This window comes from Cherax quadricarinatus, chromosome 23 (assembly GCF_038502225.1).
Source record: "Cherax quadricarinatus isolate ZL_2023a chromosome 23, ASM3850222v1, whole genome shotgun sequence".
NCBI classification, from domain to species: Eukaryota; Metazoa; Arthropoda; class Malacostraca; order Decapoda; family Parastacidae; genus Cherax; species Cherax quadricarinatus.
Window position 1 is genome coordinate 8209506 of NC_091314.1, and position 19550 is coordinate 8229055.

Consider the following 19550-nt stretch of genomic DNA (forward strand, 5'->3'; position numbering starts at 1 on the left):
TCATAAATGTTACTTTGCTCACACTCCAACAGCAGGTCAAGTATTGAAAACCATTTGTCTCCATTCACTCCTATCAAACACGCTCACGCATGCCTGCTGGAAGTCCAAGCCCCTCGCACACAAAACCTCCTTTACCCCTTCCCTCCAACCTTTCCTAGGCCGACCCCTACCCCGCCTTCCTTCCACTACAGACTGATACACTCTTGAAGTCACTTTGTTTCACTCCATTCTCTCTACATGTCCGAACCACCTCAACAACCCTTCCTCAGCCCTCTGGATAACAGTTTTGGTAATCCCACACCTCCTCCTAACTTCCAAACTATGAATTCTCTGCATTATATTCACACCACACATTGCCCTCAGACATGACATCTCCACTGCCTCCAGCCTTCTCCTCGCTGCAACATTCATCATACATACATTCCCCTCTTTGCCTCCAAGGACAAAGTTCTTTGTCTCCACAGACTCCTAAGTGCACCACTCACCCTTTTCCCCTCATCAATTCTATGATTCACCTCATCTTTCATAGACCCATCCGCTGACATGTCCACTCCCAAATATCTGAATACATTCACCTCCTCCATACTCTCTCCCTCCAATCTGATATACAATCTTTCATCACCTAATCTTTTTGTTATCCTCATAACCTTACTCTTTCCTACCAAATTCATCCACCAATCTCTGCAACTTCTCTTCAGAATCTCCCAAGAGCACAGTGTCATCAGCAAAGAGCAACTGTGACAACTCCCACTTTATGTGTGATTCTTTATCTTTTAACTCCACGCCTCTTGCCAAGACCCTCGCATTTATTTCTCTTACAACCACGGTGACATCACACATCCTTGATCAAAATATCATGATCAAAATAACATGTACACGTACCATCCGACTTACGGCCGAGTTCGGTTCCGAGAAACCGGTCGTAAGTCGAAATGGTCGTAAGTCGAACTTTACTACTGAATATCAACAAAACATTTTTGTAATGACTTTATTTTATTGTTTTATTTTGGTATTTCATGTTTTACGTTACTTTTTATGTTGTTAGTACTGTATTTTATACTGTAAGGTTTAGGATAAACACTGTGTACAACACAAATAGTTGCTTATTTCCCAGAAATTTGGCATAAAAAACACGGTCGTAAGTCGGATGGTAGGTGTATATGAAATACTACAAGGTGTAGACAATGACAAACTTACCAGTGAAAAATACAAAGGAATGGGGATTGTATTTGGAAATTGCATAACCAACCTTTACCACTTGGTTTTTATTATAATAATAATAATACATAATAATGCACACCTAACCAAGTCCCTAAGATAATGGGAAAATACTTCTTTGGTGTAAGGCCACTAAGAAAGTGGAACAAGCTATACAAATACGAATTCATTGAAAATTAACCACTTGAGGGTCCATGCCATTGTTCTATAGCTTTGAAGCCAGGGTCTGTGCTGTCGTTCTACGGTGTGAGCTCGACTTGCGCAGATAAGCTGTAAATGGTAAATCTGGGGCTAAATATGAGAGAATGGGTCTATGTGATAAGTGTGCACCACATAAAAAAAATTCTACAGCACGCAGTGCATAATGAGAAAAAAAAAAAGCAGCGACTTTGCAGTGTATTTTTGTACTGTTTTTATGTTTGTATTTACAGTTTGTTGGTCTCTTTTGATAAAATGGAAGATATATTACAGAAATAGTGATGATTTTGATTGGTTTTAGGACCAAATAGCTTGAAAATGAGCTCAATTAGGGAAAATGTTTGATTTTTGCTGATGTTCAAGAGTAAACAAATCACATCATGCATTCAACACACATCAACTGGTGGAGCTAACATGCGTTCACGATGGCACTGATATTATTTACACAATTATCACAATATTTCATAACAGTAAATCTTCTATTTTTTGTGTGAATAAAAAATCAAAATGGAATTCATGTGTAAAGCCTGGAAATGTAACTAATGAAGGAAGGAAATGATATTTTAGTGCCAGGAATGCTTGCATTGTTTATTTTGAAACTGGAATATTTTAAAATTTGTGTGAAATTGGCCCGATTACCAATTTCTGATCACTTTATTGGGTGGTTGAAATAGTTGACTGGGCACTTTCTTGTGCTCAATTGATAAAATGTAAGACATATAAGCAAAATAGCTAATAATTTTGTTGACTTGAACAATGTAATTGGCCTAAAATAAGAGTCAAAGTGGGCAGAATTGCCAATGCATAAATACTGCTTACACAGCAAAATTCGCGATAGCGTAATTTCGTCAATTTTCCATCAAATTTTGTACTTTTTGTTTTATTACCTTCAGAAAAAGATTCTCTACCATTTCTTAAGAAAAAATAAAAAAAATTTTTGTCTGAAAATTCTTGGGCCCTGTGGACAAGTCTCAGATCAGGGGTCTGAACTCTCAAAGGGTTAAAAGAGGGCAGCTAGAGTTCACCCTGCAAATGTAAATAGGCAACTATATGCTTTTAGTAATCCTAATAACATGGTTTTTCACCAGTGTGCATTGTGCTTTTCAGCCACTTTCTGAATGAAGTCTCTATGACTAGCATAAAGATTTAACTGACTGCTAATATCCTGCCACTTAACAGCTTGTGCATCATCTCCAGCATGCAGTTGCAGACTATATAGGATACCATCCTGGCTACTTTCATGAAAGTTGTAAGCTACTGTTTCCATCCAGGCATTGTCAGTATTACGTGGGTCATCAACATAGCCACGGTACACTTCTTCACCTGCAACACAAACAGAACATTAGCTAGTCTGCTATATAAACAGAGAATACGTAGTTATCATTTTGGGAGAAAAAGCATTTTATACGGCACCTAATGGGTTTGTGACAGTAACAATGATCATTTGTATTTCTTGTTCAAAATTCTATAAAGTTAACATGGTGGTGTGTGCACTGAGTATGGATTTTTTTTTTGTGGGCAAGATCAACAAGAACATCAAAGCCATCTTTACCAGCAGTAAGCATAGTAATCAGTCATCTAGTGGTAGTATACAAACCTAGATTGTCTGGTCACAGTTAGGTGTATTGTGGCATTATTGGTTCCATTATTTTGTCTAGGTAATTGTTCAGTTCAGTTTCTCAGGGGATCAGCTGGCACATGTTAGGTGTACTGTTGCATTATTGGTTGGATTACCTTGTCTAGGTAATTATTACATCCATTCCCTCAATGTTACCTGGCATATATCCCATTGTGACATCTATTTTTTTGTGACAGTTTGTGTTCATTGTTTAATAAGTTGGCTTATAAGACAAATTGGTACTACAGGCATGCAACCAAAGTACTGGAGTTCATGAAATGATGTAGTAATTTTTTTTTGTTTTTGACACTTCGGCCGCCTCCCATTGAGGTAGGTGATCTGACAAAGAAGAAAACATTTCACTGTCAGGCCAGAAAGGCACCAACATCATGGCTCAGATAACTTTCTAAACTGCAACATCTCTGCACTTCCTTCAGAGTTCAGGCACTGTACTTTCTACCTTAAGGACTCAAGTCTGGCTCACTGGTTTCCCAGAATCTCCTCATGTTACCTTGCTCACACTACAAAAGCATGTCTACTCATATAAGCCACTTGCCTCTACTCATTCCTATCTAACATGCTCATACAAGCCTATTGGATGTCCAAGCCCCTAGTGCTCAAAAATCGCCTTTACCTCCTTCATTCAACCTTTCCTAGGATAACCCTAACCCCTCCTTCCTTCCACTTCAGATTTACATGCCCTCCTAGTCATCCTATTTTTCTCCATCCTTTCTAAATGTCCAAATCACTTAACAACCCCTCCTCAGCCCTCTGAATAAAACTTTTGGTAATTCCACACCTCCTCATCTCCAAACTCTGAAATACCTGTATAATATTCACATGACACATTGCTCTCCAATATATCTACAGCCTCCTCTCTGCTGCAATATTCAAAACCCAGCAAAACTTGTTGATAAAACCTCTCCCACTCTCTCATTAGCTCTCCTCTTGCACTCCCTCACGTCACTTGTAACCTCTCTATTATCACTACATATTAAAAACCCTTCATATGCTAACTTTTTTCTCCTTTACCACCCTCTTTACCTCATCATTCCATCAATCATTCCTCTTCTCTCCTGTACCCACCCTCTTATACCCACAAACTTGTGCTGCACACTAACAATGCATTCTTAAATTTACCTCCATACCTCCTCTAACCCCCCTCCTCATTACCTGTACTCTCTAAAGTGCACCTTTCTCCTAAATGCTGCTTAAATCTTGCCCTATCTCCTTTAATATAAAAATTTTCACTTCTCTCTTACCTACCAATGACATTCTCCTTGTACCCCATCTACCTCTTACTCTCACTGTAGCTACCACTAAACAATGATTTAATATGTCATCACTCTAAAAACGTACATACAAAAGTCTACCCATCAACCTTTTATTTACTAATACACAGTCCACTAAACTGCTACTATCACACCCTACATCACATCTTGTATACTTTGAGGGGACTTGAGCTAAAGTTCGCCATAACCACCCTGGCGGAGATTCATCTCTAAAAACCTGCATTTGTGGTCACAGTGGGGCCCATGCTAACCTCCCCATGGTGTATAAATTAATCTTACTGTAGCCAGCTGGCCCAGTGTTTTACGTACTGGCCTGGAGTTTAATGACTCACTTGCCATGGATTCAAACCCCACCTGTACCATGGTCTGTACCTATTACTAAACCTCTTTCTATATATAACTCCACTGGAGACCCCATCCCATTATCATTTACTCCTGGCACTCCAAACTTACCTAGTAAACACTATACAACAGTTTTTCCCACTAAAAATTTTGCATTTAGGTCCCCCAAAACAATTTTCTCATTTGATTCAAATCTCCTTAAATGCTCACTTAACCCTTTCAGGGTTCGTGCCGTAGATCTACGGCTTTACATTGAGGGTCCAAACCGTAGATCTACGCCAAAATTCTAGCGGCATCAAATTTAGCGCAAGAAGGCTGGTAGGCCTACATCTGAGAGAATGGGTCTGGGTGGTCAGTGTGCGCACTATAGAAAAAATCTGGACGCCTGCATGGCACTGTGGGAAATGCCACCGAAGTAGCTTTGTCCATCATGCCTGGCAGCAAGGAAGCTCTCACTCCCCACTCACTCTCCTAGCGAATTCTGACTCTCCTCTTCACAACTTACAGTTCTAAGACTGATGGAAGTGGATCTGAAGAGGAATTCTATGGTTTTGAACCATATGGTACCACTGTACCATATGGTACCACTGTACCATATGGTACCCTGCACCATATGGTACCCTGCACCATATGGCACCCTGCACCATATGGTACCCTGTACCATATGATACCCTGTACCATATGGTACCCTGCACCATATGGTACCCTGCACCATATGGTACCCTGCACCATATGGTACCCTGCACCATATGGTACCCTGTGCCATATGGTACCCTGTACCATACAGTACCCTGCACCATATGGTACCCGGCAACATATGGTATCCTGTACTGTATGGTACCCTATACCATATAGTACAATGTACCATATGGTACCCTGTAACATATGATACCATGTACCATATGGTCAGTTAGAGATGTTCATGCCACAAGACTGAGTGACAACGCAAGCTAGCTAGTGATTCAGCAGTTTCCAAGACAAAACGCTTTGTCATCCAAATCAAGGAACATGTTGAGTGGCTGTACATTTGTAAATATATAATAGAACATTACTAATATACAACATTTTTGCATATTTTTGTTGTAAACAATTATTGTAAACAAAATAATGATGAAAATATTAGTGTGTTTATTGTGTTGAATACAACAGTACCATATAGTACCATATGGTACAATGTACCATATGGTACAATGAATCATGGTATCATTGTACCATATGCTACAATGTACCATATGGTACCATTGCACCATATGGTACCATAAGGTACCATTGCACTACAGTGGACCCCTGGTATTCGATATTAATCCGTTCCTGAGAGCTCATCGAATACCGATAATATCGAAAACCGAATCAATTTTCCTCATAAGAAATAATGAAAATCAAATTAATCCGTGGAAGACACCCAAAAGTATGAAAAAAAAAATTTTACTACATGAAATATTAAGTTTAATGCAATAGAATAATTACAATAACAATAAAATAATTGACACTTACCTTTAATGAAGATCTGGTGATGATTGATGGGATGGAAGGAGGGGAGAGGTGTTAGTGTTTAGAAGGGGAATCCCCTTCCATTAGGACTTGAGGTAGCAAGTCCTTTTCCAGGGTTACTTCCCTTCTATGATGAGGCCTCAATAAGGAAGTTCACAGCTGACCTAGAGACTGTTGACTGGCCTACAGAATTCTCCAAGGCCAATGGTATTGATGACTGGACAGACATTTTTCTTAACAAATTACTTAGACTATACAACAAACATTGTCCTATAAAAACGAAACAGATCACAAACAAACGGCTTGGTTGCCCATGGCTAACCAGCACCATTCTGAAATCCATTGATAAGAAACACCAGTATGAAAAGCAATAGAGACAGGGCCTAATACACAAATAGAGACAGGGCCTAATACACAAAGATATTCTTAAAAACTATTCATCAGTTCTCACCAAAGTAATAAAGAAAGCCAAACAACTATACTACTCCAGTAGATTCACTGACACAAGAGGAGATATAAAAAAGACCTGGAAAACACTCTCTTAGATTCTAGGGACCCACAAACTGAAAAAACCCAAGAATTATTGTCTTAACTAAACCTAATGAAACACCACTTCATCCCACTGACACAGCTAACAAGATAAACGACTTCTTCTCAACCATAGGTTCTAATCTCACCAATAAAATCCCATGTACCAATGCCCATGCCGGGGACTACCTAGATGGGAATTTCCCAAATTCCTTCTATCTTGCTCCAACTGAGCCCACGGAAGTCACCGAGATTATAAAGTCACTTAAAAATAACTCAGGGAATCTGTCTCATGTCCCACCATTATTGTACAATAGAGCGGCCCATGTCCTCTCGCATGCTATCTCATTACTTTTTAACAAGTCACTAGAAACTAGCACCTTCCCGAAACTACTCAAGACGGCAAGGGTTACACCAATACATAAAGGTGGTGACCCTACAGATTTAAACAACTATAGGCCAATATCAAACTTACCATTGCTATCCAAAATCTTTGAGAAACTCGTGCACAGGAGACTATACTCATTTATAACGGCACAAAACATACTCAACCCCTGCCAATTTGGATTCAGGAAAAATAAAAGCACTAACGATGCAATCATAAAAATGCTAGATCTGCTTTACACAGCATTGGAAAATAAGGAATATCCACTAGGAATTTTATTGACCTAAGAAAAGCTTTTGGCACAATAGACCACGGCATCCTACTCCACAAATTTGACCATTATGGTATAAGAGGCCATGTGCTTGCATATTTCAAATCTTACCTTACTAATAGGTATCAGTATGTCACCATTAAAGACACAGCATCAACAACACAGCCACTTGATACTGGAGTCCCGCAGGGAAGTGTCCTTGGTCCCCTGCTCTTCCTCATATACATCAATGATCTTCCAAACGTATCTCAACACCTGAACCCCATTCTCTTTGCTGACGACACGACTTATGTCATCTCTCACCCTAATCTTGCCACCCTCAACACCATTGTTAATTCAATTCAAAGTTTATTCTCTATAAGGATTACAATGCTGAGTTTACAGAATTTGGTTATTGTGTGGTTTACATGTAGTAAAATAATAATTACAGAGTGTACCACTAGAACACCTAGCATGGCTAGGCATTTCGGGCAGACTTAAATTAAATCTTAAGTTTAAAATATTACAAAATTATGAGGTAAGTTGGTATTATGGCTAAGTGACTAAATACTAGTTTGTGAGTTTAGCAATGTGAATGCTTTTGTTTTGGCACTATACATAGTTTCAGTATTGGAGTATCACAAGCCAACTTATGACTAGTTAAGATTCATTATTTTGAGATTGAGATTGATATTTCTGTTTATGGTCAAATGGGTGAGTGAGTGTAAGTGTTAACCACCAGGTGGTATTCGTGTAATTAGTTGACAGGGTGTATCAGGGAGATAAGATGTTTTCTGATGGTAGTTTTGAAGGTGATGAATGTGTCTGCAGTTTTAGAATTTTCAGGTAGGGTGTTCCAGATTTTAGGGCCTTTGACATACATTGAATTTTTGTAAAGGTTTAGTCGGTCACGGGGAATGTCATAGAGATGTTTGTGTCTGGTGTTGTGCCTGTGGGTTCTGTCACAACTATCAAGAAAGTGTTTTAGGTCAGGGTTAATATTGGAATTTAAGGTCCTGTAGATGTAGATTGCACAGTAGTAAGTGTGGATGTACTGAACAGGGAGTAAGTTTAGATCTATGAAGAGTGGGGGGGTGTGTTGCCAGGGATGGGATTTAGTGATTATGATAATGAGGAGCTGATCAAAATATCGACTTGGATGACAGCCAATAAACTTACGCTTAACACTGACAAAACCTACTACATTATGTTTGGTAGCAGAGCAGGAGATGCGCAAATTAACATTAAGATCGACAACACTCTAATTGCCAGGCATAATGAGGGCAAATTCCTAGGCCTATACCTCGACAACAACCTGAACTTCAGCACCCATATCCAACACATAACCAAAAAAGTATCCAAAACGGTTGGGATCCTCTCCAAGATACGATACTACGTGCCGCAAACTGCCCTTCTCACACTATACCATTCACTTATATATCCATACCTCACCTATGCTATCTGTGCTTGGGGTTCAACTGCAGCAACACACCTAAAGCCAATAATAACCCAACAAAAAGCCGTAGTAAGAATAATCACTAAATCCCATCCCTGGCAACACACCCCCCCACTCTTCATAGATCTAAACTTACTCCCTGTTCAGTACATCCACACTTACTACTGTGCAATCTACATCTACAGGACCTTAAATTCCAATATTAACCTTGACCTAAAACGCTTTCTTGATAGTTGTGACAGAACCCACAGGCACAACACCAGACACAAACATTACTATGACATTCCCCGTGTCCGACTAAACCTTTACAAAAATTCAATGTATGTCAAAGGCCCTAAAATCTGGAAAACCCTACCTGAAAATTCTAAAACTGCAGACACATTCATCACCTTCAAAACTACCATCAGAAAACATCTTATCTCCCTGATACACCCTGTCAACTAATTACACGAATACCACCTGGTGGTTAACACTTACACTCACTCACCCATTTGACCATAAACAGAAATATCAATCTCAATCTCAAAATAATGAATCTTAACTAGTCATAAGTTGGCCTGTGATACTCCAATACTGAACTATGTATAGTGCCAAAACAAAAGCATTCACATTGCTAAACTCACAAACTAGTATTTAGTCACTTAGCCATAATACCAACTTACCTCATAATTTTGTAATATTTTAAACTTAAGATTTAATTTAAGTCTGCCCGAAATGCCTAGCCATGCTAGGTGTTCTAGTGGTACACTCAGTAATTATTATTTTACTACATGTAAACCACACAATAACCAAATTCTGTAAACTCAGCATTGTAATCCTTATAGAGAATAAACTTTGAATTGAATTGAATTGAATGCCACTAGGACCAGCTTGAGAGTCACTGGACCTCTGTCGCACAGCAAATCTGTCCATAGAGCTCTGTACCTCCCGTTCCTTTACGATTTGTCTAAAATGGGCCACAACATTGTCATTGTAATAGCTGTGTTAGGGTGATTTTCATCCATAAAGGTTTGCACTTCAACCCACTGTGCACACATTTCCTTAATTTTTGAAGTAGGCACAATGTATTCCACAACTGGTATAGGCTTATCAGGGTTAGTCCCAAACCCTTCGAAATCTTTCTTAATTTCCATACTAATTCTCACCCTTTTTACCACAGGGTTGGCACTAGAAGCTTTCTTGGGGCCCATGGTGACTTATTTTGCAGAAACAAGCACCAAACACAGTGATAATATGGATAATATGGAATGTACCGAATGTATCCTTAGATGCGCGCACACTGGCTGGCTTGTAAACACTGGCACACAAGGGGCAGTTCAGACCACATGTGGACAGGTCTCGTACGAATCGTATCGAATACCGGGTTTTCAATCGAATACTGAGGAAAATTTTTTGCGATATAATGCATCGAATACCGGATTTATCGAATACCGATGCCATCGAATACCAGGGGTCCACTGTATATGGTACCATTATATCATATGGTACCATTGTACCAAATGGTGCCATTGTACCATATTCTACTATATGGTACCATTGTATCATATGGTGCCATTGTACTGTATTGTACCATATGGTACCACTGTACCATATGGTACCACTGTACCATATGGTACCATTGTACTGTATTGTACCATATGGTACCACTGTACCATATGGTACCACTGTACCCTATGGCACCATTGTACCATATGGTACTGTTGTATTCAACACAACCACACTAATATTTTCATCATTTTGTTTACAATAAACTTGTAAACAAGTTTTGTAAGCAATATAATGATAAATGAATTAGTGCCGTTATTGTGTTGAATACAATGAGTGTACACTTATACAATATACATTATATTGGTCTCACAGGCCACAAATGTTACTAGAAAAGGAAAGTAAAAAGTATAAAAAACGTAAAATAAAAGAAATGCGATTTTGCAGAAGTCTCTGATGTTGCCGCCACCCGGTCATTTTGGGTCAACTTCCCACTGCTGTATCTCGGTAAGTACTGATCAGAAATTAATTTTTTTTTGTTTTATTACCTTCACAAAAATATTATCTTTAATTCTGTAAGAAAAAAATAATTGTTTTTTTTCAAAATTTCTTGGACACTGGGGCACCCCTTCAGATTTTGGCCTTGGACCCTGAAAGGGTTAACAACCCAAAATCTGTCTCTATGTCTCTCTCTCTCTCTCTCTCTCTCCCTCTCTCCTCCACACACACCTCTTCCCCAGGTGCATAAACGCTTACTATTACCTCCTTTTCACATCCCACCCTTATTTTAATCCATATAATTCTTAAACTTCATGTAATTGTTTTACATGATGGTAGGATTGCTGGTGTCCTTTTTTCTGTTTCATAAACATGCAAGATTTCAGGTACGTCTTGCTACTTCTACTTACACTTAGGTCACACTACACATACATGTACAAGCATATATATATACATACCCCTCTGAGTTTTCTTCTATTTTCTTTCTAGTTCTTGTTCTTGTCTATTTCCTCTCATCTCCATGGGGAAGTGGAACAGAATTCTTCCTCCATAAGCCATGCGTGTCATAAGAGGCGACTAAAATGCCGGGAGCAAGGGGCTAGTAACCCCTTCTCCTGTATATATTACTAAATTTAAAAGGCGAAACTTTCGTTTTTCCTTTTGGGCCACCCCACCTCAGTGGGATACGGCTGGTACGTTGAAAGAAGAAGAATTTTTAAACATATTTTTAAATTTATACTTATATGAAAAGAAGCTGGATGTCCTAGCTTTAAGTGGAACAAAGCTGAAGGGGGTAGGAGAGTTTCAGTGAGGAGAAATAAATGGGATTAGGTCAGGGGTTTCTAATAGAGTCAGTGGTAAGGAAAGAGTAGCAATAATGCTGAAGGATAAGTTATGGTAGGAGAAGAGGGAATATAAATGTATAACTTCAAGATTTATGTGGAGTAAAATAAGGGTTGGATGTGAAAAGTGGGTTACAGTAAGTGTTTATGCACCTGGGGAAGAGAGAAGTGTGGAAGAGAGAGAGAGAGATTTTGGGAAATGTTGAGTGAGTCCATGGGAAGTTTTGAGGAAAGTGAGAGAATACTACTTGGGGATATAGTGTTGGAGTGGTTGGTGTTTTTGTTTAATAAATGTATGAAAGAGGGGAAGGTACCTAGGGATTGGCAGAGTGTATGCATAGTTCCTTTATATAAAGGGAAGGGGAGAAAAGAGATTGTAAAAATTATAGGGGAATATGTTCACTGTAGTGGAGGGAAGGTGGGGTAGGGGTCGGCCTAGGAAGGGTTGGAGGGAGGGAGTAAAGGAGGTTTTGTGTGCTAGGGGCCTGGACTTTCAGGAAGCATGCATGAGCATATTTGATAGGAGTGAATGGAGACAAATGGTTTTTAATACTTGACATGCTGTTGGAGTGTGGGCAAAGTAACATTTATGAAGGGGTTCAGGGAAACTGGCAAGCAGGACCTGAGTCCTGGTGATGGGAAGTACAGTGTCTGCACTCTGAAGGAGGGGTGTTAATGTTGCAGTGTTATAACTGTAGTGTAAAGCACCCATCTGGCAAGACAGTGATGAAGTGAATGACAATGAAAGGTTTTCTCTTTCGGGCCACCCTGCCTTGGTGGGAATCGGGCGATGTGTTAATAAAAAATAATAATAAAGTTTACTGAGTATACCAGGTAAAGTGTATGGTAGAGTTATTACTGAAAGAATTAGAGGTAAGACAGAGAGTAGGATTGCAGATGAGCAAGGAGGCTTTAGAGTGGGTAGGGGATGTGTAGATCAAGTGTTGACATTGAAGCGTATGTGAACAGTATTTAGATAAAGGTGGGGAAGTTTTCATTGCATTTATGGATTTGGAAAAGACATATGACAGAATGGATAGGGGAGCAATGTGGCAGATGTTGCAGGGCAGTGAGGCTCAGGTTAGGGTGTGTAGGAGAGAGAGATATTGCTTCCCAGTAAAAGTAGGTCTTAGACAGGGATCTGTAGTGTCACCATGGTTGTTTAATATATTTATAGATGGGGTTGTAAAAGAAGTAAATGCTAGGGTGTTGGGGAGAGGGGTGGGATTAAATTATGGGGAATCAAATACAAAATGGGAGTTGACACAGTTACTTTCTGCTGATGATACTGTGCTTTTGGGAGATTCTAAAAAAAATTACAAAGGTTAGTGGATGAGTTTTGGAGGGTGTGTAAAGGTAGAAAGTTGAAAGTGAGTGTAGATAAGAGTAAGGTGATTAGGGTATCAAACAATTTAGATGAAGAAAAATTGGATATCACATTGGAAAGATGGAGTATGGAAGAAGTGAATGTTTTCAGATATTTTGGAGTTGATGTGTCAGCATATGGGTTTATGAAAGATGAGGTTAACCATAGAAGAGATGAAGGAAAAAAGGTGAGTGGTGCATTGAAGTATTTGTGGAGACAAAAAGTGTTATCCATGGAGGCAAAGAAGGGAATGTATGAAACTATAGTGGTACCAACACTCTTATATGGGTGTGAAGCTTGGGTTGTAAATGTTGTGGCGAGGAGGCGGATGGAGGCAGTGGAGATGTCATGTCTAAGGACAATGTGTGGAAATTAGGAGGAGGTGTGGACTTACTAAAAGTATTAGAGGGCTGAAAAGGGGTTGTTGAGGTGGTTTGGCCATTTAGAAAGAATGGAACAAAATAGAATGACTTGGAGAGCATATAAATCTGTGGGGGAAGGAAGGTGGGGTAGGGGTCATCCTCAAAAAGATTGGAGGGAGGGGGTAAAGGAGGTTTTGTGGGCAAAGGGCTTGGGCTTCCAGCAAGCATGCGTGAGCATGTTAAATAGGAGTGAATGGAGACAAATGGTTTTTGGGACCTGACGAGCTGTTGGAGTGTGAGCAGGGTAATATTTTGTTAAGGGATTCAGGGAAACCAGTTAGCCAGACTTAGAGTCCTGGAAATGGGAAGTACAATGCCTGCACTTTAAAGGAGGGGTTTGGGATATTGGTAGTTTGGAAGGACTTCTAAACTGTTGTATCTGAGCACCTCTGCAAAGACAGTGATTATGTATGAGTGATGGTGAAAGTGTTGAATGATAATGGAAGTATTTTTCTTTCTTTTTGGGTCACCCTGCCTCGGTGGGAAACAGCTGATGTGTAAAAAAAAAAAACCCACTATCCATAAATGATCATTTAATATTGCCACTACTCCTTCCCTAGCTCTAATTCTCTTAGGTACACTTGACCTAATCCCGATTACACCTCCCACTGAAATTCTATTCCTTTTTAGCTTCATTTTGCTTAGAGCTAGGGCATCCAACTTCTTTTCATTCCTAACATTCACAATCAATTCTTTCTTCACATCCATGCTACACCCATGCACATTCAAACAACTCATCTTTAAAAAATTTTCTTTTGATATTTTAGTCCTTTATACAAGAGAAGGGGTTACTAGCCCCTTGCTCCCGGTATTTTAGTTGCCTTTTACGACAAGCATGGCTTAAGGAGGACAAATTCTCACCTGCTTTCCCATGGAAATGAAAGAAAATACTATAAGAACAATAGCTTAAAAGATTAGAAGAAAACTCAGATGAGTGTGTATACACATACAAGTACATGCACAACTGCATGTGTAATATGGGCTAGATGTAAGGATAAGTAGCAAAATGAACCTGTCATCTTACATGTTTATGAAATATTAAGAAGAGACACCAACAATCCTGTCACTGTGTAAAACAATTACAGATTTCCATTTCACACTCATTTGGCAGGATGGTAGTACCTCCCTGGGTGGCTGCTATCTACCAACCAAATTTCATCAAAATATGAATTTACAAAAAAAAAAAAAAAAAAAAAAAAAAAAAAAAAAAAAAAAAAAAAAAAATGTTTTCTAGCAGTGGATCTTACATTTAAGTTTGAGTTTTTTTAATATTACCAGTTTATAAGCTTCTGATTTACAAATAAGCATAAGCTATGATATACAGTACTGTAATGCAATAACTGAAAGAATATATCACATTACAATTCTAACCTCCTTGGAAGAAGTTCTTCAGCTTGTCTTCAGTTTGTTTCTTCTGCTCATGTGTCATTTCTAAACAATTCAAAGCTTCTTCCTGGAATTCCCGCATAAGTGTAGTACTGACTCGCTCTCCTGGGTCCACCATGCCTCCTGGGATGGCCCATTCGCCACTATCTCTACGCTGAATACAAACAAACTGCAGAATGGGCTTCCCAGTTTCACCTGTTAGTAAATTGTTTTGATAACTTTCAAGAAAGGAGGCAATATATTTTTTTTATGTTTACAGGTACAGTATTTAGACAGGAAGTGTGACTGGAATAACTAATTCAAGAAAAAGACATAGTACTGGAGCTTTAAACATAAAGGAAACAGGACAGATTAATATTATTATTACACTCATTAGAACTGCTATATGTACTCTTATATATGAGGACAGAGATAAAGAGCTGACATTCTAATGGGTACTAAAGATACAATTATCCAAAGACTTTGGAAAAATAAACACAGAAGCAGTATAATGTGATCCTTTATTGACGTTGTTTCGCTCACACAGTGGGCTTTATTGAATCACAAACAGATCTACCTGGGTGAAAGGTATGTGAATATTTATAGGATAGAGTCAAGTGGAGAATGCTGGGTAGGTTGGATCTGAACCTGCATGTGACAATGTTCCGAGTAGGGTGATAGAGGCTAGGACCTTGGATAGCTTTAAAAAGAGACTAGACAAATACGTATATGAGTAGACCTTTTGCAGTGTTCCTCTATTCTTATGCGGGATAACAATGAAGAAGTTCCTTGGCAAGGGGTTCAGCTATGTTATAGAACCCGTTGTTTTGGTTGAAGTTGTTGGATATACAGATAAGTCATGAACCCAGGATTCTGCGGTAGTGAGTGTTTTCTTCTCTGGCGATAAAGCCTTGTGTTTCTGTAGTTGATTAAATGGTTGTGTGAATTACGGTGTTGAACACAGCCATTTTTTAAATCGTTGTCAATAAAGGATCACATTATACTGCTGTGTTTATTTTTCCAATGTGTCCGTATTTTATACCATTTATTTCCATCCAAAGACTTTAATACAAAAATATTCATCTGTGTTTAGACAGGTTAAGGGTCCTTGATCTAAAGAATCAGAGTTACTCTTCCTCTCCTTGATCAAATCTGATTACATTTCATTTTCCCCAGATGGGTTTAGTGCTCCCCCATTAATATAATAATATCTTCATTAAAGCTCTTATTCATAAAAAGTTTCATCAAAGGTGAGACATGCTAACAAATATTGTAATACCAATTCATGAGTGAAGTGTATTTAACCCTCAAAAGAAAGAATAAATGCTTTCTGTGAGCAATAATAAATGTAGGGATTTACAATTCACCTATGTACAAATCATTACTATTACTTGTCAAAGATGTCCTTCACCCATTGACAGAAGGGGCACTCGACAGAAAATGTAAGAAAATTTATCAATAGATTTGAAAATACTCAATAACATTTGGCCTTTCCATAATACCTAACACACTTGTTAACATCAAAGGAAATTAGTATCATCCCACTATTAAAGAATGCACAATATTATCTTGCCTTTTTCAATAATTAGGTACACCATGTGAACTTCAAAATGTCAATGACCAATGTTCTTGTAACATAACTACTTTTACAGTCCTGTTCACTGCCCATTCTCATGTTAATCACATGCACAGATTTGACCAATGCCTCACGATAACATTTTTCTTGTCCTTCCTCTCCACTCTTACCCTCAAATTCCTTCATATATGAAGCACACTGTTTTGAACACTGTACAATATTATATTTTCAATTAACATAACCATATTTTATTGTGGAACATTCAGTCTTATGAGTACAGACTTTTGTACCCTATGTCTGTACAGATTTAAAGATATTGTATATAATTTCATGTGGGTAGAAATAAATGCATTTAATAGGCAAGTACTGTACAACTGATAAGCATTTTCTGACATGCTTGGTCAATTTTATTTATTATGTGTGTAAACACAGGAAACTAATGAAAAAAATCACACTAAACTGCACTCACCATGAGCAACCTCATTGTCATAAATTTTCCACCGAGTAACAATTGGGTCGGCGGCATGATTAGGTCCCCAACGACCAAGGGCTCCACGGCCAGCAATACCTGTACGGCCATGCATGTTCCTGAAAATTTTTTTTTTTTCAAAGTTATTTCCTCCCTTTTTGGTGGAGTACTTTTCTTGCAAATCCAATAATCCTCCCAACACTTTTTCATCACTGCTGTAGTTTACAATATCAGTGCTATGACATTTGTCACTGAAATCTAGAAAATACATGATAAATGCTTTATGAATGTTACAAACTTAAAGTTATGGTCATGTGAACTCAGATTAAATTGTGATAAACAACTGTCAATGAATAAACAGAAAGAAGGATGGGGGTATGAACTGCAGTCTGTAAAGTGACAGTATTTGGAGATATTTACAGGACTACTGAGCTGGTAGACAGCTGTGAGTCATCTGTGTATGTTTCATTTGCTGAGTCCTAGAGATGGGATGTACAGTGCCTGCACTCTCAAGGAGGGGTTTGTGATATCTGCTGTTTGTAGGGACATCCAAGCTATCGTATCTATGTACCTCTGGCAAGACAGTGGTAGTGTGATTGATGGTGAAATTGCTTCTTGTTTGGGTCACCCTGTCTCGGTGGGAGACAGCCAGTGTGTTAAAAAAAACTGTGGGTCAGTCTGTTGAGGTTGGGGAAGCCCTACAGCATATCCTGTATTAAGCCAATCATAACCAGCTTTTCCTAGGTCATAGGAATCTCTAAGCAGAAACATTTTTGTGCCTGAGCCCCCTTTTTAAATTTTTATGGCACATAAATACTTTAATACTTGACGTGCTGTTGGAGTGTGAGCAAAGTAACATTTATGAAGGGATTCAGGGAAACCGGCAGGCCGGACTTGAGTCCTGGAGATGGGAAGTACAGTGCCTGCACTCTGAAGGAGGGGTGTTAATGTTGCAGTTTAAAAACTGTAGTGTAAAGCACCCTTCTGGCAAGACAGTGATGGAGTGAATGATGGTGAAAGTTTTTCTTTTTCGGGCCACCCTGCCTTGGTGGGAATCGGCCGGTGTGATAATAATAAAAAATAATAAACTGCATACTAATATTTAATGAAAAGAAATATATAGTGTTCTATTTAGAACGTGCTGCATAGGCACATGATGTGAGAGGCTTTACTATTATTTATTTGGATTCACCAACTTTGTTGTTTTCCCTCTCTTCAGCCACTTGTCCTTTCGAGTGCTTTTCTGCCTCCCACTATTATGACAGAAACAGAAGTCAATATGTCTTGCCCTCTAGTCTTGCCTTCAGCTAAGGTTGCATATCTTTTTTGCCGTTCCCTTCTCTACTTCTATCTGTCACAGCCAGCCAGTTATTATTATATATGTATAAACATGGCTCAAACGCATACCTGTTTTTGTGGAGACCATTACTCAGGCACCCTCTCAGAAATACTAGTCATTTCCTTCTGCCTCTAAGCATTTCACTGTCTATCTGAGAGATACCCTAGATGTTGCAACTTCTGCCACTTCTCTCTACTCATCTTCTCTTATTTCACTTGCATATACATCTCTTTTATGACTATTTATTCTTGATTTTATTAAACAGTCATTTATGGGAGGGTTCCACTGTTGTTGCATATACAATAGTAACAAAACTTGAAATTTAAAGTTTGGCAAACTAATGTACTCATTTTATAAAAAAACAACTGTATAGGAACTTGCAACATATTCTCACCTGGGGTATCCATCTACAATATTGTAAGATTCTTCATGTGAACAACGATTGATATTTCCATCTACTGCATTCCATAAAGGCTTGAATTCTGGGCAACTGTAAAATAAAAGTAATATTGAGATAGTGAGTTTAACAACTGCTAGAAGGAAAACCTTGCTATTTATTTCAGCTGTACAGGGTTTTCTTTGCTCCAGTTATTAATGTTTCTTTAATGACAACACAACAAATAAAAAATGGAGGGGGTGAGTGGGGGTAAAACTCTTGCCATGCTACTCAAAAAGTTAGTAGCAATGCATGACCCACTTGAACTTAGTGCTTTTTGGTGAGACGGCCAACTTGTTGAAAAAAAAAAAAAAAAAAAAATTAGGTAGTAGGTTGGTAAACAGGGAGGTACTACCGTCCTGCCAAGTGAGTGTGCAACGGAAGCCTGTAGTTGTTTTACATGATGGTAGGATTGCTGGTGTCTTTTTTCTGTCTCATAAACATGCAAGATTTCAGGTTTGTCTTGCTACCTCCATTTACATTTAGGTCACACTACACATCTATGTACAAGCATATATACATACCCCTCTGGGTTTTCTTCTATTTTCTTACTAGTTCTTGTTCTTGTTTATTTCCTCATCTCCATGGGGAAGTAGAACAGAATTCTTCCTCCGTAAGCCATGCGTGTTGTAAGAGGTGACTAAAATGCTGTGAGCAAGGGGCTAGTAACTCCTTCTTCTGTATACTATATTACTAAATTTAAAAGGAGAAACTTGTGTTTTTCCTTTTGGGCCACCCTGCCTCCGTGGGCTACGGCCAGTTTGTTGAAAGAATAATAATAATACTCAAAAGTACTCGAAATTTGTATTATCCAATACATTTTCATTCTTTCTTCATCATAGCTTGAAGGTAACAAAGTGCTAACTCATGTTGCATTTTCAGTACAGAAGTCTCTGTGCACCAAGCATTTTCATATTTTAATATGCTGTGTATCTACATTATTTTTACACAATGGAGAAGCCAATAACATATTG

General features: G+C 38.6%; 1 protein-coding gene across 1 annotated transcript in view; it reads right to left on the minus strand.

The window, feature by feature from the left end:
* Positions 1-592: 592 nt before the first annotated feature.
* LOC128685783 (ADP-ribose pyrophosphatase, mitochondrial) overlaps positions 593-19550 on the minus strand; it is a 55723-nt gene continuing 36765 nt past the window's right edge. The window contains exons 8-11 of the mRNA XM_070087853.1: positions 18535-18630; positions 16802-16920; positions 14763-14972; positions 593-2739 (exon numbers count right to left, since the gene is read on the minus strand). Of these exons, the coding sequence (XP_069943954.1) occupies positions 2498-2739; positions 14763-14972; positions 16802-16920; positions 18535-18630 (667 nt within the window). The 3' untranslated portion in view covers positions 593-2497. The remainder of the gene's footprint in view (positions 2740-14762; positions 14973-16801; positions 16921-18534; positions 18631-19550) is intronic.